The following is a 23,792-nucleotide window of genomic DNA, read 5'->3' as shown; positions in this document are numbered from 1 at the left end:
AATCTATAGCACTGATTTGCAATCCTGATAATTTGCGACATTTTATAGCTGTACAGTTTATCTTTTAAATCTGGTGAACTGCAGTGAATTTGTCCAGTCAAGGATAATAAATTATAGTTTATATTAGTCGATTTAGCATGACCTTTACAATACAGCACATACTGAACACAATGTGGCCATCAGACACAGACACTCTAATGAGATAGTCACATTGAACAAATTATTGTCGTAGGAGTACAATCACAAATCATGTTCTCCCTCACCCATTGCAAACAGACGTACCAAAAAACAGAACACAACTTCATTAACCAGTGTTGACACACAAACTTCACCCCATGGCTCGAGGAGGGATAAGGACTGTTACCACTGTTGTGTTACCCTGGAATGCTAATGACTACTTGCTAGGCTGCGTCTTTCACATAACTATGCTAGTCTCTGCTCCACCTGGCAAGGTGTTGGGGAAAACGGTCTTCCACAATGAAAAACGCAGCCTCCGCCTCCTCGCTGAAACAGAAGGTGTTCAAATGGGGCTCCTGAATAATGCAACAGGGCACTATATGGCAGATTGGCTTGCTCAGGCTCTAACACGCACGGACTGCGCTCATTGAGTGTTCTGCAGAAGGTTACTCTTGTCAAAAATTTGCAACACACCCACGTAAGAGTCCGGCTTTTAAATGTAAAATCTGCTGTGTTTGTTTTGTGTGGCTGTTTGTGCGTGGGTTATTGTAAATAATTAGCCGTCTATTAGTTATTGTCATGTATTTTGCTAGTTCTCTATGAAAAGTTGAGGTTTGCTTGTGTTTTCTAAATCAAGTAAACAACCTAGCTAACTTTCCAGCTTCCCCCATTCATATTTGTTTATCAAGGTTATTCCTTTATTTTTCAGATGTTTTTAAAACATTTTGATGAAAAGCAATAACAAAACATTCATATGTAAATCCATGTTAGTTTTGTTTACTTAGAATCATCTTATCATAGCTTTGTTTAGTTTAGCTGAGTGTAATTTAGTTTAACCTCATCTCAGCTTTTCCTAGTTCAGCCTATCTCATTTTAGCTACCCATAGGTTTGCTCGGCATTGTCTAGAATAGTTTATCTTATGCTAGCTTATTTTAGTCAAGCATGGTATAGCTTAGCATATTTTAGCAAATATTAGCATATCTTAGCTTTGAAAAGCTAGCTAGCGTCGAGGAAGTTGACTCACCAGAGTTCTCAAAGTCCTTGTAGGAGGTCCCCCAGGACTCGCCCATTCCATGCAGCGTGTTCTCCATGATCTGGATGTCCGTGATGGGGCAGTTGCATTGTGGGTACTCCTCGTCACACTGGCAGATGCACTGGTTGTTCCGGCAGGTGTACTCGCCCTCGCCATTGCACATGATGTAGCTGAGAGCCGACTGGACAAACTTCTCCTGCAGATACTCTGGGAAGATAACCTGAAGACCTGGAGAGGGGACAGACAAAATTACGTAGGTCATGAGTAAATGATGCAAAGAACTAGCAGGCGATTGTTACCTTTGCCACCAACTTTGCTTCACCTCTCTGTGGAACAAATTCACAGTGTGGACACTTTTCATGTTTGGTAACTCGATGGTGGAACGAGCAACCTAGCGCAATATAATCTAATCCCCCCGTATCCGAAGACCCATCTCATCCACGAACACCTCATCCACTGATTTAGAAGATATCTCATTTAGCTGCAACTTACGATGCATGTACTCCTGTGCTTGGCTACCACTAATAAACACAAAAAACATAAACAAGTTTCTGATTCCTTTAGTAGCTACTCTGAAGGATCGACTCTGCGTGGCTCTAACATTGACTGAATGCCATGTGAATGTCCTCAGCCTCACAACGTAAGTCCCAAGGGAACATGTGAATTTGTACAACTATGTTCGGTATGCAAAAACAAATCGTACAAAGAATGAAAACCAACAATGCATTATTATTATTTGTATTATTATGAAGAAAAGTGTAATTATAGGGCAACTTGTCCTCTCTGGGTCCAACCGATTGACCCCTGTTTTGCGATTATAGCCTGAGGGTGAGAGATTTTTTAAACAAGTCCTTAATAAAAGTTTTCTCTTGAGGTTGACTTTGATCGCTTTTAATAGGAGGGCAACTCATGAAGTGACAAAACAGAACAGTGATGGATGTCAAACTGTCTTATGTGTCTGGCTTTATTAAACCAACCACCGCGCGCACGCACACGCACACACACACACACACACACACACACACACACACACACACAACCATGCACGAACGCACGAACACACACTCCCCTGCGCATGTGTGCAAGTTTGTAAATGTATATCTGCAATCGTGTGTTTCATTACATTGTGTGTGGGATTGTGTGTATGTGTGCGTGCGTGTGGGGACCTTGTTTTTTGTCGGTATACAAAGACAAAAAAAGCAGTACAGGCCTTGGCAATCCAGGGGGCCTGTTGAGCTCTGCAAAGCTATGGCAACCTCCTCTCAGACACAATTGACAAGATATTTATACCCTTAAAATCCTCCCCCCTCACTATCTCACCCCTGGGATCTCATAGAGTTGAGGATCCTGACAGCTAACGTAAAGCCTTTCTCTCTCTCTCGCCTCATGTCCAGGCCACAGGAAAATAGAGAACGGCTTTACAGAACCTATTGAATCGGAGGAGGTACGACATAGGTGTTCTGCCTCTTGGCTGGAACCGTGCTATGGGGGTTGGGTGTGTTTTTTGATAAGCTTTACGAAAGCACACCAACAAGAGTATGCGTTTGAATCTAAAGTGGACATTTGTCAACGATACATTTTTTGTTTATCAGTTAATCCGATTAATTCACAATTTCCTCAAAACAGTGTCACCTTTGTAGTTACAACGGTGCGGCAACGACTTAAACAGCAAACCGCACAGAGTGAACAAACGCCGTCCACTATCAAACACTTTGCGCCGCACGGGTCGACTTCAAACGCCAACACCTGACAAATAACCTTGTCCTCTCCGCTGTTGTTTTTCCGCAGGATCAGCCTATTCCGTCTGTACACCTCATCACCACCGACATGCCCGCACGAAACTCGGGATCACCGGGAGGGGGAAAGGGGGCGTAGCTGGGGCGGCGGTGGGGGTCTGATGGATCATGTCTGACCACAGAAAGAGTTGGGTTGCCTGGGTCCTTTTTCCCTCTCTCCCTCCATCAGGCCTGTCTGCGGGCCCTGCAGCCAATATTCATTTAGCTTGATGTATTCCTAGGCTTGAAACTTTAATGTGATTTGTGGGGGAATCCAGATGGCGAGTTCACGGATGGGTGCTGCTCACTGACAGTGCTGGTGCCAGTGGCGGGGCTGGGGCGAGTGGTGCAACATAACGCCCCCCTCCTCCTATCCCTCTCTGTCCTCTTATAGAACCCGCCCCGCCCCGCCCCGACACACACACACACACACACACACACACACACGCACACGCACACACGCAGGCAGGCGTGCAGGCAGACATGCACGTTTGCGCATGAACGCACACACACACACACTCGCACACACACACGCACGCACACACATCTTGATATATGCACACGCACACACACACACACACACGCACGCACGCAAACACATCTTTATATATGTACACACACACATGCGCACGCACACACCACACAAGCAAGCACACACACAGACACACACACCCTCATCTCTGATATGACAGCGCAAGTGCCAGGAAAATGAAAGGAGTGCCATTGGGGGAAGCTGACATCCCACCTCAGCACTCTCCGTCACTATCCATCTCTGCCTTGTTTTTTCCCCTCTCTCTCCCTCTCCCTCTGTCGTTCCACTCCTCTCATTCTCGCTTTCGCAGTCTCCCGCCGTAGACACTCCCTGTCATTGTCTCACTATGTACATTCACTCTTGTTTTTTCGGGCTCTTCCGCCGCTGTCTCCTCCGGTCTTTGATTCCCTTTGTCGCAGAGTGTTTTGCCCACACTTCAACTCTGGGGCACTCTGCCAGACCGCTCTCGTATCATGTGGAGGATCGGTCTGATCTTCAATCACTTGCTTAATCTCCGTTTTCCCTTCCCCTTGCCGATGTCATCTCTACCGTCCGCTAGTCCAGTCATCTCTCCTCCTTTCGTCACTCCCGGTTCACGAGTCAACTCCCCTTCCTCTAGTCATCTCCCCCTTCCTCTAGTCATCTCCCCCTTCCTCTAGTCAACTCCCCTTCCTCTAGTCATCTCTCCTTTTCTAGTCATCTCCCCTTCCTCTGGTGAACTCCCCTTTCTCTAGTCAACTCCCCTTCCTCTAGTAATCTCCCCATCCCCTATTCATCTCCCCTCTCTAGAGTAATCTCCCCTACCTCTAGTCAACCCCCCTACCTATAGTCATTAACCCTTCCTCTGGTCAACTCCACTCACTCTAGTCATCATCCCCCCTTACTCTTGATAGCTTCCCTTCTCCTAGTCATCACTCTTTGAGCCATTCCTCTTCCCCTAGTCATCTCCTCACCTGCTTACCCCACTCACATTAGATATTATCCCTGCCTTTAGTCATGCCCCATCCTGTCATTCCCCTCACTGTCAATATCTCCTCTTCCTTTAGTCATGGCACCTCCTCTAGCTATCCCCCTTACTGACGATATCTCCTCTTCCTTTAGTCATGGCACCAGTGTTGTTTTCGTCAGGCAAGACGAAAACGAAAATGACGTCGTCAGACCCCTTTTTTCCATGACGAAAATGAGACTAAGACGAACGTCACCAAAGCCATATAAAGACTAAAATGTGACGAAAAATTTAGACATTTTCGTCAGACGAGAACTAGACGAGACTAAATTGTTAGTGAGTGGACGAACAAAGTTTCAAAACATGCTTTTTTCCCGCCAACTATAATATGCGTGCAATGTCAATCAAGAGCTCAGACATCAGAAATGGAGCCAGCTGCTTGTCCTAACAGTCACGCCCCCATCACACACTAAAAGCCTCGCTCGCGCGCAGCTGCGCCTGCACGCACACGGCACACACACACACTCATACACTACAGAGAGAGGCTGGTGGACGAGGCACACACACAGACACACACACACACACCATGGCAGCAGCAGCGGTGCCGGGTGCGGTTGGTTGTAAAAAGAGGGATGATTTATGGTCCCGCATCTCCGATGCGACCAAACCGGGGGTCTCATTCATTAAATTGCTCCGTGTTGCTGACCTGAGTACTCATCTCACTTGTTTTTCCACTCTTGGTTTCACCAGCGGTTCGATGCCGAAACATCTTATGTATATTTGATTTTTGACTAAAAACTTTTGAGTTTTCGTCGGACTAAAACTAGACTAAAACCTTTGGAGTTTTCGTCGGACTAAAACTAGACTAAAACCTTTTGAGTTTTCGTCAGACTAAAATTAGACTAAAACTTTCAAAGATAGAAATGACTAAAATGGGACTAAAACTAAGAAGCATTTCGTCAAAAAGACTAAGACTAAAACTAAATCTAAAATGCCTGCCAAAAACAACACTGCATGGCACCTCCTCTTGCCCCCCCCCTCACTGACGCTATCTCCTCTACCTTTAGTCATCATCTCCCTTCAGCGAGTCGTCTCTATTCCTCTAGCGATCTCCCTCACTGAAGTCCGGCCCCTTCATGTCAACACCGCCCCTCCTAAAGTAATCCCCGGTCCCCACAGTCAGCTCTCTACCCTTACTCTAGAGATTACCCTCTTCCAACGATGTCACTTCCAATAATCCTCCTCTATCTGAAGTCTGTACCCCCTTTCTTTCATCATCGCCACTTCCTGTAGTCATCTCCCCTTACTGCAGTCACCCCAGTCATTAGGACACCAAACATCCACACGCCATCTCACTCCCCCTCCCCTCCTCGAGTGATATCTCATTACTCCCCTCGCCTCCCTTCCTGTAGTCTACTCCTTCCGTCTCGAGTCACCTCACTCCCTCTCCCCTCATCTGATTCCTCACTCTGGGATGTGTAATTGAATGTCTCTGTCTGTATAGCCATAGCAATTCATTCATTCAATACAACTGAGTCCATCAACAATTGTTAGGCCGAAGGCAGAGTAGGAGGATGAGTATTGAATTACGCCTCCATCTGTAGAGACAATAACATGCGAGATAGTGTTTCACTAAAGCATTTACCTGCGAGACTTTCACGGGTCTTGCTACTCTCTTTTTTTATTTGCATGCCCGTGAATTTCCACAACGATCACCACAGCTGCCACACACGTGCAAACTGCAAAGGTCCATCGTTTTATCGGGAAGAGAAACATGGTGTTTTTTGAAGCAGTGGTATTCAGCGCATTTAAACTAACTATCCCTAAGGAGCTTTTGATGGAATGAGAGGGAGTGGGGGGATATTTGCATTCCTTTGCGGTGCGTTTGATATCGTCCAACTTCATGCTCCGTCAGTGCACATAATTCCCCCTGCAAAGCCTTCTGCTCGGCTTGCTCTAAATAAATAGTGCCTCAAAACGCCCGGCTAATCTGATCGCATACATCAGAGTCCTGATGTATCTCTCTCTCGCGCTCTCTCTCTCCCTCCCTCTCTCCCTCTCTCCCCCTCTCTCCCTGCCGGGACATCTCCCTATGTCCGTGGCCACCACTGTGACTGCTGCGTTGCTTCGCTAGGTCCGGTTCTGGAGTGTTCTATTCCTGCGTGGTGATGGATGATAGGATGAGAGAGGTGAGGAAGGTAGGCTGGGAGCTGTGAGGTGTTTTTTAACGGCCCTGGCAAGGACCCTTCCCCCCCCCCCCACCTCACCTCCGCCCATCCGTTGTGACGCCGGGGCTCCGCCTCATGAGTTACAGTTTCATTAAAGATTAATTGACCGTTGTGGTGGCCGCAAATGCGCAAAATAATCATTACTTAATCCACTGGTGCAATAAAGTGCATTACTCCGATAGGGACATTAAATTACCATCGGAGGTTAGTGTTACCGCCGCCCCGATACACACGCGGAAAGACCTCTAAAATTGGAAACGTGCCTGTTGGTACATACCGCGAGGTACGCATTACAGGGCCTACGGGAGACAGGGCAGGGAGAGAGAGAATTCACCTAAAGGCCCGGCTTCAAGATTGAGAAGAGACATTCATGATCCTCCACCTGGCTTCATAGCTTTCATTTGATGGTGTATAAATATTGATGTATCTGTGCGCACGTGTGAGAGTATGTTTTCAGGTGGGAGTGTGTGACCGTGCATAATGAGCGGTCGCGTGTGTGTTTGTGAGCATGTGTTTGTGTGCGTGTGTGTGAGAGTGCGGTCTCTGTCCCACACTGATCTCAACCCCAGCTCCGTGGAATTCGTTAGCATGTTTGTAGCGGTGATGGCGGCGTCCGTGAGGGGATAAAGTGTTTCTCTTGCTGTTCCCCGAGTAGATTATCCCCGTGTTGTCAGCATGCTACCAGCCCACCGGTCTTCATCTGCTGTCAGGACAGACTGCAGGGGCTAGATGGTTGGGTTTAATCTGAGGCTCTACCAAAGAATGGGACGAAATGACACATGGCATCCTGCCCTCAACATCTCCCGCCCAAATGTTCCCGAATTTAAGAATTGTTTTATTTTCTCTCTATATCTTTCTCAGTGTGTGTGTGGCCTGTGAGTTTGTGTGAGTGAGGGAGTGAGCCAGCGAGAGGCTGAGAGAGGGATAGAACGTGAGGGTGGGTGTGTATTTGCATAATGGCAAAGAGATGATTCCAGATGTTAAATCATGAACCTCCATGCATCCTTGGATGCAAGTGCTTATGAACCGCAAATGATCCACCAAAACAGAACAGAAATGTATCCATCCACATGTGAGTCATTAACGCCTGTGTCTGTAAGTAAGTTAGTAAAGCTTTATTTATACGCCACTTTTAACACACAGCTACAAAGTGCAAAAAAAATAGATTGATGAATAATTGAATAGGGGAAAAATTAATCAAAACAAAGCCCAACTTAAACAAAAACAAAGACGTAACCAAATAAGGGAAGGATGGAGATTTATAGAAAGGCCTCTAAAGATGGGTGAAGAACACCCCACAGATACAGCAGTGTCTCTGTACTTTTGCAAACTATTGCATTCCAAAAGGATGGCAGGATTCACAAGTCTGTGAATTGCATCCATGCCCTGCACTCAGCATGGGCTAATGTCTGTCAAAGCATAAAGATATCCAGAGAAAACGACCGGTTTGCGTGGAGAGCTATCCATGGTGCTGATCCACCCTCAAACCCATGTGGTGTATAATATACTTTACATTACATAGTGTTGATTATATGGCTTTGTGAATACTTGATTCAGATTGGACAGCATACAGGGGTCTTTTATTTCTGGAGGGCATACCGCTGCTATGAAAGCGGACCGTTGCTATGGAAGCGGACTGTTGTCATGGAAGCTATTTCAAAACGCAGAATCCAACAGAATATATTTCAAGCATGAGCAATAAAATCATATTGAAATCAATAAAATGATTGATCTTTTTGGTAAGTAGCCGTGTAATTACCGAGTGTCTGTAGTCACTGCAGTCTACCAGCAGAACTGAGGACATCATAAACTGTCCATTGTTTATCAGTTTTCTTCGAAATCCTCAACAAATACCTTCTACATTAACTTTCATCTTTCCTCTCCAATGTCCTCGGTTATTTTAAACCCATCTCTTGTTCTTTTGGTTGCTGTTTATTTTGAACCAACAACACATTTTCTCATTGCTGTTGATGTGCACAAAAAGCGCTGTGTTGAATAAAGTTTGAGCGACGGATCGGGATACACGAATCAAACCAAGGTGACACTGAAGCTTTGAACACTTATTTTGCTTTCTTCATCTGCCTTACCCTGCTCTGGTTCAACCTCACAAAGGCCACTCTTATAAACCCAACATGTAAACACGAAAAATACTGAATCACCAATGTTGCCACATTCATCATATCATCCCAAAAACCCCTCTCTTATACGAGAGAGCTCCGAGCCTTCACCACGCTGAGCCCTGCAAACGACTACCACGCTAGCTGCAGAAGCTAGCGCGGCGGCGGCTAGCCTGGGCCGTATTAACGCCGCTCCATTAGACGTGTGGGGGGGCTGACAGCTTGGCGCGTCCCAGCGCGCCGGGCCGGGGCTACGGTTACAGAGCGGACGCCGGGGCCGTGGCTTGTTATTGGCGGCTGTCCGGCGCCCGGGTTACCCTCCTGCAAGCTGTTGTGACGCGTGGCCATGTGTCCCTGGCCCAGCGGCGCCTTCGCGCACCAGCCGGGCTCGCGCCGGGGAGACGGGGAGACAGGGAGAGGCCTCTGCTGCGGCGCTGTCATGCGTTTATCTCTCCCTCTCTGGCCGCTGCACACACATACACTAGCATTGGGCATATGCATGCATGTGCGTTTGCATGCATGCGTGTGTGTGTGTGTGTGTGTGTGTGTGTGTGTGTGTGTGTGTGTGTGTGTGTGTGTGTGTGTGTGTGTGTGTGTGTGTGTGTGTGTGTGTGTGTGTGTGTGTGTGTGTGTGTGTGTGTGTGCGTGCGCGTACGTGCATGTACGTGTGAACAGACACACGCACATAGGCATGCATTCAAAAACACACACCCGCACAATACACACACACACAAGCACATAAGCACGTAGAGACACACACTTAGGGACATACGTACACACACACACACACACACGCGTATGCATACATACACTCCCACCCCCAAAGCAACATACACATACACAAACGCACAGAGACATTCATCACACTCTGTTATTCTAGAGCATCAGAGAAGGGCAAGGGAGAGGTGTGGCAGGAGCTGATATTTCCATCTCCCGTGAATAGATACGAACGGAGACCGCAGAGAGTGGCCCGGATCCCCTCAAGTTCATGTACAACCGGGAGTCAGGGCTCGCGGCGTCCCCCATCGCGTCTCTCTTTCCCCCCTACGCAGCGCGATGCGAAGCTCCACTGAGTAGTGAAACACGCGCGTCTCCTATACGGTCACCTGGTTCATCCGCAGAGAACCGTCCAGACCGGCCATGGCTCGCCTGCCGTCAAAGTCGAATGTTCTCCTCGTTCGTTTATTCATAAGCCAGGGACATGACAGCTTACTAGCGGAGCCTTGGAGAACAGCAAAAAACATAATATATATAATCGACAAATATATACGGGGGGCTTGACAATAATTGAGGGAAGGGCTCTGCAAACTGCCAGACAAGGGGTATTTATATGAAGGGTGCTTTATGTGGAAATCCATCGATAGCGGCCGACCAAGCCTGGGTGGGCCAGGACGAATATCGCTTGAGGTGGATGGGGACGGGTGGGTGGGGGCAAAGACAAGAGAAACAGATTTATGGTCATGCAGGCTCATGTGGAACCCCTCCCTTGATTGACCACTTCCAATAGAGCGTTGCCTTGGCGGACAGAAGAGGAGGAGCTGTCATCAGGTGGGGAGATGAAGAGGTGAGGGAACCAGAGCGCGAGCCATCCGTCTTGGAGCTGACCCGGTGTTATCAGTTAACCGATGGCTCTGAAAGTCAGAATGTTTTTCTCTCCCCCTTCTTTTCCTTTGCTTGTTTGCTTGGGGTCAAAGGACAGTGTTTTGTAAAGGGGTCAAACACACACACACACACGCACACACACACACAGACACTCGCTTACACACACACGCACGCACACACGCACGCATATTTAATCACGTGTGCGATCGTTGGCCCCCCCCCCCGCGCTGACAGGACTGGTGCAGACAGGAAGAGAACTAATAGGGAAAATGAATCTACTTTTGCATCTGATTGCAGAGGCTGGAGAACGGGTTGAAATAGGACAACACAGCAGGACAGAGAGCCTGTGTGCGTGTGTGTGATAGGGAAAGGGAGAATGATGAACAGAGAAAGGATGAGACTGATAGAGAGAAGTGGACAGGGAGGGAGAGAGTGAGAAAGAGAAAGGGAATGCGTGGGAGCAAGAGAGACAGAGAGAAAAGGGACAAACAAACACTAATCCAACATTTGCTCCTGTTTCCTCGTGTTTTGCATGCGAGATGTTCCCCCGAACAAATAATTGAGGGGGAACCGGGGAACATTGTGTTTGCCGATATACTTAAGTTTTCAAATAAACCGCTCATGCCTGTCATCAGAAGAACATCAAAAAAGGAAGAAATAACAAACAACCCAAACTTAATTCATTCGCAGATTTATTTGTTTTTAGGGTTAGTTTTTTTTTCTCAGGAATGCTGAAGTAGCTTTGAGTTGAATGAGATAAGATATAGAGATGGAGGAAGAGAGAGTGAGAGAGAGATGGATCGAGAAAGACAGAGACGGATAGAGAAAGCGAGAGAGAGAGAGAGAGAGAGAGAGAGAGAGAGAGAGAGAGAGAGAGAGAGAGAGAGAGAGAGAGAGACAGATGGATAGAGAGAGGGAGAGAAAGAGAGAGACAGATGGATAGAGGGAGGGAGAGAAAGAGAGACAGCCATCGAGCAACGGCGCAATGAGCATCTAATTCATCACCTGCCGCACAACGCTGCCTACAGGGCCAGTTTAATTTATTTTCACTTCACCACTTTGAAAACTGTTGGCTCAGGCTATTCTAACATATTCATAAATCTTCCTGGGGGTGAGTCTCATGGAGAGCGTCTCCAGGAATCCAGGAGGAGAGGGGGGGGAGAGAGAGAGAGAGAGAGAGAGAGTGAGAGACAGAGACAGAGACAGAGACAGAGAGAGAGAGAGAGAGAGAGAGAGAGAGAGAGAGAGAGAGAGAGAGAGAGAGAGAGAGAGAGAGAGAGAGAGAGAGGATCATGGGGTGTGGGCAGGAGTGAGGACAGAAGGGAGGTGGGGATGATGGGTACTTTGTTTTTGTTTTGGAGCTAATTTATGGCTGCTATTTTGGAGGTGATGGGGTCCATGCAAGATAATAGCTTGGAGTTTGTAGATCCTCTTATTTTTTTCCTTTCCTCACTGTCCTTGGCCTGTTCATGAGCTTAGCCCCTTCCCAGTGCACACACGTGCACACATACGAGCCGCAACCCACCTATTCAAACTGAATGTTTGCTGTGTGTGTGTGTGTGTGTGTGTGTGTGTGTGTGTGTGTGTGTGTGTGTGTGTGTGTGTGTGTGTGTGTGCTCAAAGCCCCGCTGCCTAATGAGAAACTTAGCACACACACACACACACACACACACACACACACACACACACACACACACACACACACACACACACACACACACACACACACACACACACACACACACACACACACACTGTTTCGTACAAACATTCAGGCTGAATGTCTGCATATGTTTGTGGGTGTGCATGTCCAAGTGTAAATCGATGCGTGCGTTTGTGTGTCTGTGTGTGCACAATACCTCACTACGCCCCCAAACAACGGCAGCGAACCGTGGTGTGGGTATCGGATCCTGGCCCTCATTTGTCTTATAAAAATGTACGACGTAAGAAACAATCACACTCTGCGTAATGATAGAGGACCCGACCATTTAACTGCAGCTCCGTTAATTCCGCACTTTCATTTAATTCTTCCTCTCTCTCCGATAGCCTGCTTGTATTCATCAGTCCCAGTGGAAACAGCAGCAGAGGGAGCCAAACCAAGCCAAACCAATATCCCTGGGTCAGGCATCGTCAAACCCCCCCCGCCACCAGACAGACAAATAAACAAGAATTTAATGAGGGAGACAGAAAGTGTGTGCTTAAATCCTAATTATGAGAAAATCCTTTAGCCAGATTACGGAGCACGTTGAACCAAGAGAGATAGACCGGGGAGGCAGGCTATAGTGAAAGTTGAGTGTGAATGTGCTAAAAAAACGAAAACGTAAGTTAAGACGCACCTGAATTGACACTTATCGTGACATTCCGCTAAGCTGAATCTTAAGTGTGTAAAAAAAATAACTGCTCACTTTGTGCAAGATTTGGTCGAAAACGGCAGTAGAGAGAAAGTGCTTCCTCGAAAAGCAAAATAGGATTACATATATTTATTTATATTTATTTCCCCGACTTTCAGATAATTCAGTTTGTGCCACGTCGGCAACATCCCCGCAAACCATTTGGAATGATTGAAATACAAAAGGATGAGGAGACAAAAAACGCTAGTGGTGACACAGAGGTGGGAGAAAAAGAGAAGGAGAGGTGGAGAGAGAGATAGGGAGAGAGAGAGAGGAAGAGTTAGAGGCAGAGAGAGAGAGAGAGAGAGAGAGAGAGAGAGAGAGAGAGAGAGAGAGAGAGAGAGAGAGGCAGAGAGAGAGAGAGGCAGAGAGAGAGAGAGAGAGAGAGAGAGAGAGAGAGAGAGAGAGAGAGAGAGAGAGAGAGAGAGAGAGAGAGAGAGAGAGAGAGAGAATCAATAAAATATATCCTTGCATGGCTGCAAATTGTGGTCGTTGCAAAGCCATTCTAACCTTTGACATTGTGCTGTGAGACATTTAGGTGGACAAGCCATTCATTCCAAAGATTGCACCCGTCTCAAACTGTCCACATCATGCATTTTCAACCATCCGTTCTTTCCCTCCTAATAGAATATTTACCAAAACATGACATGTGTGAGTGAGTCTCTGAAAGACCATCTTCCATTCAATGAATTGAGAAATTATTTTCCACCCCAATCACCTTTTCATTTCATTTCTTTTTTTATATCTTTCGATGGGCAGGTTACCGGCGATGTCAGATTTCACTGCGGTATTCTCATGTGGATGTGAGTCAGAACTGGAAGGATGCTCCATCTGCATAGTGTTTTATCAGGGGCTTATAGAACACCTGAATAGCAGAGAACCTTCTTGTGTGTGGGAAGACATTCCTACGACATTGAATGCTTGTGCTTTGACGGCAGTTTGGTAAGTTTGTTTCTTTTTTCATTACAGCACTGATTAAGAGCCAAAGCTGACGCAATTCAAGGTAAAATCCGCTTAATGAAAGGTTTTTCGTTCAATTTGCAATTTTGTTTATTCCATTTTATGCTTTCTTTTCCTTAATTCAATTATTTGACTAATATGTTCACATACTTTTACTCTCTTCCTTAACTCCTAATGCATGCATCCGTATACAAAAGAACACATTTCTAAACGAAAAGAAAAACCAAGTAAAGTTGAATTTGTGAATCTAAAGCAAAGTGGAGCCATGGCGCTAATGCATTCTTGTTCATTATTCTCTGGCGGCGACGCATGCTAATACCAACAAAGCAATTTCCTTATTCCATTCATGTTCAATTAAAAAAGCGGGGCTGACTAGATTAAGGGGGTTTAGAAAGGTCACCTGGTGAAACACTGCGACTGTGTCTGAGAATACATAATGCCTTTGCCCATTTGGCCAGGACGTAATCAGCTATTGGTTAAAAGGTAATCGACGCAACATCTGTGACACATGGCTCACGACATGACCCCACTGGCCTGACGTCTGACCTCCAGCACCGAACCGTCCCCCGGAAGTCTTTCATTTTCTAAACCTCATGAAAAGCCCGGAGAGAAAGCATCTAGAGAAGACAACAGAGAAGAGAGGAGAAGAAGAGGGATGGCAGCAGTTTCGGGGTTGAAGGAGAAGGAATTGGGCAAGGAGTTGTCTAACAAGGTGAGAAGTACGGTCATTGAAGCTCCAGAAGTCCTACAATGTTAAAGTAGAACATCAGGGGGGAAGACCGCAGAGGGCCTTGGCTGATAGGGGCGGAGTTACGCCTCATTTCCTGTTTTAGTTTTTTATCGAAGAGAGGCTGATTCATGCAGGTAGACTTTAAGAAGGGGATTTTAATATGTTTATTTCAACAGAGGCCAGTCTACACTGTGTCGACTTGAAACCTTTTCACAGTTTAGCTCGCAGGCCCAGTTTGTGTTTGCTGGTTATAGCCAACCACGCAATTACAGATCAACCCTTCCAGCAACAGCATTGGTCTAAACAAATATGAAGCAAATGAAAAATAAATGCCCCACTCACCCAGATTTCAGCTCCCCTGCAATCAGCCTCTAGATTAGTAATCTAATGTGTGATTTGTGAGACTAATCATTAGGAGAGGCAGCCAAAGAAGAAGCTTTGCATTGAGAAAGGGAAAGATGGAGAAGGGATTATAAATATATTCTAAAATAAATAATACATAGAAAATATAAATAAGCAATTGCAAAATAACAAAGTAGAGGGTTGAGAATCAAGGCAGAGGTGGAGGAAAGGAAATGAGACGAGAGCAACGAACAGAGAGACCACAAACGCACTTGACTTCAGCCTGCCACCTTACCCCAGGCACCACTTAGCCTGATGAAGAATCCATCCCAGGTGGAGCCTCCGCTCAGCCCCCCACCGACACCCCCACTGTAATCCCTACAGGACCCCTGCAGAGCCAGCCCGCCCCCCTTACCCCTTATGAGAAGCCCGGGGAACCCAATGAACTAAGTGCCAGCTGGAAGAGAACTACTGTACGAGGGAGCTCCTCACGTTAAAACCATAAACTCATAGAAACAGAGACAGTCAATTACACGCAACGTCCGAGTTACCATTCTGTCACTGAGACCGAAGACTACAAAAATATCTTTATCCTAATTGTATTTGCACTGAATAATATTCAAATAGATTTTCTTGTCATCTTCAAAACACTTTGGCGGCTTTGCACAACAGTCAAAATATTTTCTATATCAATATATATTTATATAAACAAGCCAAACTGTTAAATCTGAGCTGTCAGAGTGAACGATCCGCCATCTTGCGACACGGGGCCAGATGTGACATCTCCAGCCCAATTTAAATGCCAGCACTGTTGCACTCTTGCTAATTGTCTGGAAGAAAGGTCAACGGTTATTTGAAAGGAAACACATGGTGGTTGTTCATTAAACGAGAGCCCAGGCGCAGACGCTCAGTGTTTGATGGACTAGCCGCGAGAGTCACATATTTTAATTCTTTCCTCTGGGCTGGAAGAGGGTTTGAAACAGCCATTTTCTGTTGGCCGTTGGTGTTTATGTCGTTTGGTAAGACACCATAGGATATTACTTTCTTAATCCCGAAGGAAATTCTTGTGCAAGAGGTTGCTCGAATAAAATGACAAACAACCTAAGAATAAAAACAATCAAGGACATTTAAAGCATACAAGAGGTAAACGCAACACATGAATAACATGACATTGTAGTTGTTATTGTTGCCAGGAGGAAAATATGAAACTGTCTATGCTTTTATTTGTGTTTGTTTTTATGTTTGCTATTCACCTCCAGACCAGCCTAGAGATAAATCCAACATCCATCTTACTGATGGCTGACGTCCCTCTGGAAGTGAAATGCGGCCATCTTTGTTATTGTTTTCGGGGAAGGGACTTAAGGGATGGTGGATGTAGCCAAGTCTTTTTTTTTTTCGTTTATCCCCCTTAGCATTATTAGTGGACAAAACAAGAAGGGAATGCTTCTATCTGTCTGGCAGAGACTTCAGTCCACTCATTTTATTAAGTGCTTCCAGATGAAAGATGCCAATTGAAATGAGTGCACGCATGATTCCTTATCCCGCTCCCCTTTTGTGTGTGTTTATGTATGTGTGTGTGTGATTTGGGAATAATAAAATGATGGCTGTCAACTCCGGTTTAAATCCATGTGTATATGAGAAAGCAGTGTGTGCTGTGGAACAATCACAGTTTTTTAGACAAAACACAAACACAAAATATATGAAACGTAAGAAACTGATTTATTTTCACCCGAGGCAGATACCCCTGAAAGTATCTGATTCAATTATTTAAATCATTTTCGGACTCATGGCTCAAGCTTCGAGATCAGGAGTCTGAATAATTTACAATTACCCTGGAACAATTATCAAGAGATATGATGCTACTGGAGGCATATGTATGGTTGCCAATCTGACCATATGCTTGTGGGCACATGTGAGCACACACACACACACACACACACACACACACACACACACACACACACACACACACACACACACACACACACAAAGAGACCCTTATACAGCCACACACATATGCATGGATATAAAGGCACCTGACACATACACACACGCAGAAAGAAGAACCTACACACACACACACACACACACACACACACACACACACACACACACACACACACACACACACACACACACACACACACACACACACACACACACACACACACACACACAAATGCATAAAGAGGCCCCTACGCATACACACACACGCAACAGGCTATCAGTAGATGCTCATTAAAGGCATGATGATATAAATATGAGCAGCAGCAGCAGCACCACCAATGTTGCTCTCTTCCTCTCCTCTCCTCTAGAAGCCTCGTTGGACGGTGTCAGTGATGAGCTATTGATTCAGCTGCTTCCCAATTCAAGAGGGTGGCTCACACCAGACCTCCGGCCGGTGATGTTTAGCATAACCTCCAGTTCAACGAACACACAACACACCCACTGACCACCGCTCTCTCCAGGAACAGAAGCTGAGGTACGACGTGCAGAGAGTGAAACACCATTTAGCGGGAGCCATTTTGGATACGTCGGGTCTTAATGCATGAGTCTCTCTGAGGACGACAGGCCTTTTCATATGACGTGCTGAAATGATGCCTTGAAGCACGGTGCCAGTGATTAAAGAGATCGCTTTTCAATAGCCGAGCGCTTGGAGCCTTTTCCCAAAGGTGGGCCGAGAATAAAATAATGAATACAACTTTGAAAAGATGGAAATCGTGAAAAAAAAAATACATGTGAAAAATGAAATGCATTCATTCCGAAAGCGAAGGCTGATATGAAAAACTTTTTACCTTTTCTTTCAGATAGAGATCAGGAGGTCTGTTGTATTTAAATTGGATGAGAAAAGATTAGTCTTCAAAGCTCCACGACTTGTGCATTTGATGTGACAATAAAGTGTTTTGTTTTTTTTTCCTCATTGACAAAGCCCTATAGAGTAGAAAAAAATAGAGAGTCGGATGAAGTAGGGGACTTCAAAGTACTGCTTTGACAGACCACAGAAATATTCCCTGAATCTAAAGTAGCAAGAATAACCCCTTTGGGAAGGGAGATTTGATGTGGGGTTAACATACAGAGGGAGTTGCTCCAAACAGTTTGGCTATCTCAGGAGCTGAGAGAGCAGGGAATGAAAGCACAGATCTTTTTACGTAGTCACTTGACCAGTCCTTCAGAACTCCTTTCATCGCTCCCATTCCTTCACTCCACTGGCAATTACACATGTATAGCCCTTCGTCTCAAATGCTAATGTGCACTTTACTCGCTTTTTCTTTCCGAGTGGGATGAATGTCAGAGGAGTATTCATGATTTTCTTCTTTCTGTGGTATCTATCAATGTTCTTTGCATCCATGATCCGTATGTATGTCTATTTCAATCCATCTATCTGTCATCTATGTTATCCATCAGTCCATCTATATTTCCTATTCATCAAGTTACATTTTGAATCATCTATATTTTCAATGAATCTATCTATCTATATATTTATAGATTCATTTATCTATATATCTCAATATTAATATTTTAAAATGTCTTTATATATGCATGTATCTATCTTTCTATCTATGTTTACATTTATCTTTACATCCCTCTATACAGCTATTTATCTCTATCTATCTACACATCTATATATCTATCTACCTATCTATAAATCTATCTTTCATCTATGGACCACCTCTTGACAAGCTGACTTGTGCAGTTTGCTGTTCTGAGCTCTGGTGCCGGATGTAGATTCATAGTGTGTCTCTGAGCTGTACCTATGTATGCACTCGGCTCTCACAGAGTTGTCCTAACAATCTTGGTGGTGCAGCCCATTCCCCAGGGGCCCCGGTGGTAATGGTACGCCCCGTCACCTCAGCCCTCCTTGGGAGTCCCTTTGGAGGGAAGCGTCTGTGTGGTAAATGTCTAAAAGGTGATGTCAACATATAAGACAGTATATTTCGGTGCGTACTGGGGAACGTTTGGTGTTTTCATATTTTCCTGAGGTCGTAGCCCACGGAAACAAAACAAACAAACAAACAAACACATAAAGCAGGGGGCTGGTTCTCTGAGGGGCTGCTGACCGCTCTATGCTACTGTAAGCCTCCTGCCCAGTTGTACCATGGTAATTATTATTAATGCTGTTGTTGTTGTGCTATTATCACATCACAATATGATAAATCAAGGATGGCTGTTATTGTTGATCGAAAAAGCATAAAACATTTGAATTTATATTTTATGGGGCTGAGATTAAAGTCAAAGATAACGTCTTGTTCAAGCATTCATCAAGTACGTTTTCTTCATTGTCGGCACTCAAGCATTGGATGACCGCTTGGAGAGTTGCACTGATGAGGACATTTAGAATGGCTGATCCCGTTTTAAGTGTACATTATAGGTCATTGAAAAGAGCCGACTCCACTCTAAAAGGCTTCTGGAGTCTGGGCTTTTGTGCATTGAAGTTTCTCTGATTGTCTTCAACACTGGTGGAGGGAGATAGGGAGAGAGTGAGTGAGTGAGAGAGAGAGATAGAGAGAGAGAGCAGAAGAGAGGGCGAGAGAGAAAGCAAGAGCAGAAGAGAGGGAGAGAGGGGGAGAGAGAGATAGGTAGAGAGGAGAGAGAGAGAGCGAGAGCAAGAGAGATGGAGAATAAGAGAGGAGGGACTAAAGGAGCGAAAGAGCAAGGACGAAAAGAAAGCAAGTGACAGAGTGCAAGGGTGAGCCAGAAAGAGAGAGAGAGAGAGAGAGAGAGAGAGAGAGAGAGAGAGAGAGAGAGAGAGAGAGAGCGAGCTAGCGCGAGTGAAAGAGAGCCTGCGACACCAGCTTGATTAAGAGCCGACATGGTGTCTACGAGCTCAAACAATTACATCACAAGCCCCGGCGGAGAAAGGGGAACAAGATTCATCTCAGAGACCCCCCCCCCCAAAAAAAGAACCATTTGTAAAAAACCTTGAAGTGATATTGAATTCATGGGAAGGGACAGGAGGCTCTCGCTCCCTCCCCAGGCGCCTCCACTAAGAGAATGTCTGGACGTGGACGTATAGTCCTCTTTACTTTTAATTGTGTAAATGTCCAAAAGAACCAGAGATCTCGGGGAGCCTTGCCCCTGCAGAGGTGACCTCTCACCAAGCCCTCCGTGTTTGGTTGTGTGTCATGTTCTACAAAGTGGACTGGTGGTGAGGAGAAAAGAGGAGGGGAGAGGAGGGGAGAGGAGAGGAGGGGAGAAGAGGGGAGGGTAGGGGAGAGGAGAGGAAGGGAGAGGGAAGGAGGGGAGGGGAGGAGAGGAGGCGAGAGGAGGGGAGAAGAGAGGAGGGGAGAAGAGAGGAGGGGAGAGGAGGGGAGGGGAGGAGAGAGGAGGGGAGAAGATAGGAGGGTAGGGGAGAGGAGAGGAGGGGAGAGTAAAGGAGGGGAGGGGAGGAGAGAAAGGAGGGGGAGGTGGGGGGAGTGGGAGGAAAGGAGGAGGATGGGGAGGAGAGGAGAGGAGGGAAGGAGAGGAGGGAGGAGGGGAGAGGAGAGGAGAGGAGGAAAGAGAAGAGAGGAGGGGATTATAGGAGGGAAAGGGAGGAGAGAAAATGGGAGAGAGAAGGGGAAGAAGAGGAGAGAGGCTGGGGAGAGAGGTGAGGAGAAGGGGGGAGAGGAGGAGAGGAGAGAGAAGGAGAGCGGAGGGGGAGAGAGGTGACGAGAAGGGGGGGGAAAGAGTAAAAATTAGGAGGGAGAAGAGGGATGAGCGGAGAGGAGATAAGACTGAGGAGACGGGGAGAGAGAGGAAAGGGGAAAGGAGACGGGAGGGGAGAGATTAGAGGAGAGGAGAGAGGGAGGAAGGAGCGTGGGACTAGGGAGCAGGGGAGAGTCGGGTGTAGCGCTGTTGTTTACCTTGGAGGTGGAGCTTGCTCTCGGGGCTCTGCAGGAGGATGGAGCTAACCGAGTCCAGATTGTCGTAGCTGCTGCATCCCAGCGGGCCCGTGCGTGTCTCCGTCACCTGCCAGGGAATTAGAGCGTAAATGGAAGAGAAAACTTTGTTCACAAGGAGACGCTTAGCCGCATATGTGTGCGTGGATGGATGGATGGATGTGCGGATGGGTGGGTTTGTGTGTGTGTGTGTCTGTGTGAGGGGCGGATATATGGATTTATGTGTGTATGTTTGGTTGGATTGGTATGTGTGTGTGTGTGTGCTGGCTGATGCGTGAGTGAATTGATGGGGTTGTGCATCAGGGGGGGTTGTGTGGGTGTGTGCGGATGGCTGGGTGTGTGTGGATGTAGAAGGCTGGATGTGTGTGGATGGGTATGTGTGTGCGCGTGTATCTCTGTGCGTGTGTGTGTATACGTGCATGAAAGGGTTTATGTGTGTGTGTGTATATGGATTTGTGTCCGTCCATATGCATGTGTGCGTACCCCGATGTTATATAGAAACCGATGAGATTCGGGCCCTGAACCCAAATACAAAGTCAAGAATTGTGCGCTGCATTGAAACTGCATAAAAAATAGACACACACACACACAGACCAACAAATCCCTTAAATCAAACAACCGCCACTAGATTTTAATGTGAGGTGTAATCGACTCTCAGTTGACTAAAAGCCTTATAAATGGTAGTTTGCAATGGCAAATTTTTTTACAAGACACATTTTATGCGTCCATCGCCGCCAATGCTTGATGGTGGTAATTCCTTTTAGGACTCTTTTATAGGCGCTCTGTTGTCTAATAACAGAGAGATGAAACAAACATGGCCGCTATATAACCCATACGCTGGTAGTCCCATTACGTGTCACTGAATGACGCCTCACTGGGAAGTGATCACTTTTAGCCGCCTATAACTCTGGACGCCATTACACACGCAGAAAAAACAAGCTAATTAGGTCTATCGAATGTGAGAAAGCTTGTTCATTTTTTTTTAAGTACAACACTCTGGGCTCTGGAAAGACAAACTTGTTACGGGAGAGAGTGACAGTGAGAGAGAGAGAGAGAGAGAGAGAGAGAGCGAGAGAGAGAGAGAGAGCGAGAGAGAGAGAGAGAGAGAGAGAGAGAGAGAGAGAGAGAGAGGGCAAGAGAGAGAGAACGAAAGTGAGAGAGAGAGAGTGGCAGTGAGGGAGAGAGAGTTGACAGTTAGAGTGAGTTTGAGAGTAATAGTGACAGAGAGAGAGAGAGAGAGAGAGAGAGAGAGAGAGAGAGAGAGAGAGAGAGAGAGAGAGAGAGAGAGAGCCAAAGGAGTGAGAGAGTGACAGTGAGAGAGAAAGTGAGAGAGAGAGAGAGAGAGTGAGAGAGAGAGAGAGAGAGAGACATTCCTTTAACAGGTTTCCTTTGCTTAATGCTAATCGTATTAGCAAAATGTCGGCTGACACACTACTCAGCAGAGGACATTAATAGCTAAATAAGAATAGTCAAAAGGTACTTCTCTCACCATAAAGTGGTGTGGTGTCAGCACAAGCTTTCATCATGTCCCTCAACTCACCCGATGTGTACAAACATCAAACAGTTTTTTATGGAGGAGATTCAATATTTTCTTTCAGTCTATTAATCATTTCCCTTTTCCACAAGCGCTTAGCACTTCTCAAAAAATCTACAGCATTTGCGAAGCGGGGAAAAAAATACACATTTAATGCCAATAAGGCAACAACATCTGCGACAAATTCCCACTGGCGTCAACAGAATTGACTCAGATTGAAGCAGTCGCCGTACTCCATTGACAAGGCTCCTCAATCAATCTCCGATAGATCTGATAGATCAGCCATACCTACGCCCCCCTAAGGAGAAGAGAGCGGGATTATTTGATCAAAACAAAGGCCTGATACTGAATGACAATGTGTCGCCACACCGCTGACTTTTATGTGAATCCCACAACAGATGGCTTGATGACAGGCTGGATAATATAATAAATAAATATTGACAGATGCTTGTCTTGCCCCACGTGTAAGTCTGCTGGGGAATCTAGTCCGGAAACCCCAGAGACAGATGTGCAAAGAATTGTTAAAAAAAAACTGACAAAACTTTGCCTATTCTTGAGAATCAGAGTACATGCCCTTTCATAGATCGTTCTCATCTTGGCCCCTTACTGACACAGCAATGCCAGCATAGATGGGACAGTCCAGCCGATGACGGTAATGCTGCAACTTTGGGATGCCAGCTGAGAGAATTTCCCTTATTTTGTAACCTGTCCAGTTTTCAGCCATTCTTGATATTAAACAAATTTACTTGCAAACCAAAGAAACTTTAGTGATATTGTAATCGAACTGCTCAGAAAAGCTTTGGCCTTTTTAGGTAAATAGTTGCAGATTCAAAGAGGTTCTCAGCAGCCTTCTGATTGGCTTGCTCGCTCCACTTGAAAGTGTCTGAAGTCCAACTGACCTAACCCTTTACCTGCCTCTCCTGGTAGTGTCAGTGGTTTCATTCACAACACGGCCATACCGGCAGTGACCCAGAAATCTAGCTTGTCAGTATCATTCCTGGGTCAGTGCAGATTGTCAGTGTAGATTTCCCAGAATATCGATCCCTGTACCCGTTCACACACGACCCCGTGCAGGAAATCTTCCAGAACTTTGTCGGGTTGGACTGCATGTGTGAAAGGGCCTTGATTTGCATCAATTACTTTGATCATATTTTTAACTATAACAAGAACTGATTTTATACAAATAAACTCATTTTACATAACTTCACATGTGTCACTGTCTTGGTCAGAGTTTTATTCCAGTGTGATAAAAGAGGTATAGTAAGGTTTATATTGTGTTGGCGTGACATTGGAGTTCACAAGGTTTGTTCAAAAGTTTTGTCTATAAATAATCCTCCGTTTACTGCTAGGACATGTTGCCACGGCGACGGGACTTTCCACAACCCCTTGACTATGAATGTAATAACTGCGCCGGCTAGTGCATGCACTTTAAGTGCACAGTGGGCTCTGGCGAAGCGTTACGGATATGCAAAGGGTCCTGCGGCATGACTGAACACGCGTCAGTACTCGGATCGGTTGCGGGCTTCACTCCCGCTCGTAACGCAGC

The 23,792-nt window shown here is 46.0% G+C and overlaps 1 protein-coding gene across 1 annotated transcript in view; it reads right to left on the bottom strand.

The window, feature by feature from the left end:
- The window catches only part of brinp1 (bone morphogenetic protein/retinoic acid inducible neural-specific 1), a 94,124-nt gene that overhangs the window by 5,056 nt on the left and 65,276 nt on the right, over window positions 1-23,792 (bottom strand). Inside the window, exons 5-6 of the mRNA XM_030342353.1 lie at window positions 20,677-20,782; window positions 1,203-1,439 (exon numbers count right to left, since the gene is read on the bottom strand). Of these exons, the coding sequence (XP_030198213.1) occupies window positions 1,203-1,439; window positions 20,677-20,782 (343 nt within the window). The remainder of the gene's footprint in view (window positions 1-1,202; window positions 1,440-20,676; window positions 20,783-23,792) is intronic.

The sequence above is a fragment of the Gadus morhua genome, chromosome 19 (assembly GCF_902167405.1).
Source record: "Gadus morhua chromosome 19, gadMor3.0, whole genome shotgun sequence".
NCBI classification, from domain to species: Eukaryota; Metazoa; Chordata; class Actinopteri; order Gadiformes; family Gadidae; genus Gadus; species Gadus morhua.
Note: the sequence above shows the minus strand (reverse complement) of the source record. Positions and strands in the feature narration are given on the sequence as shown.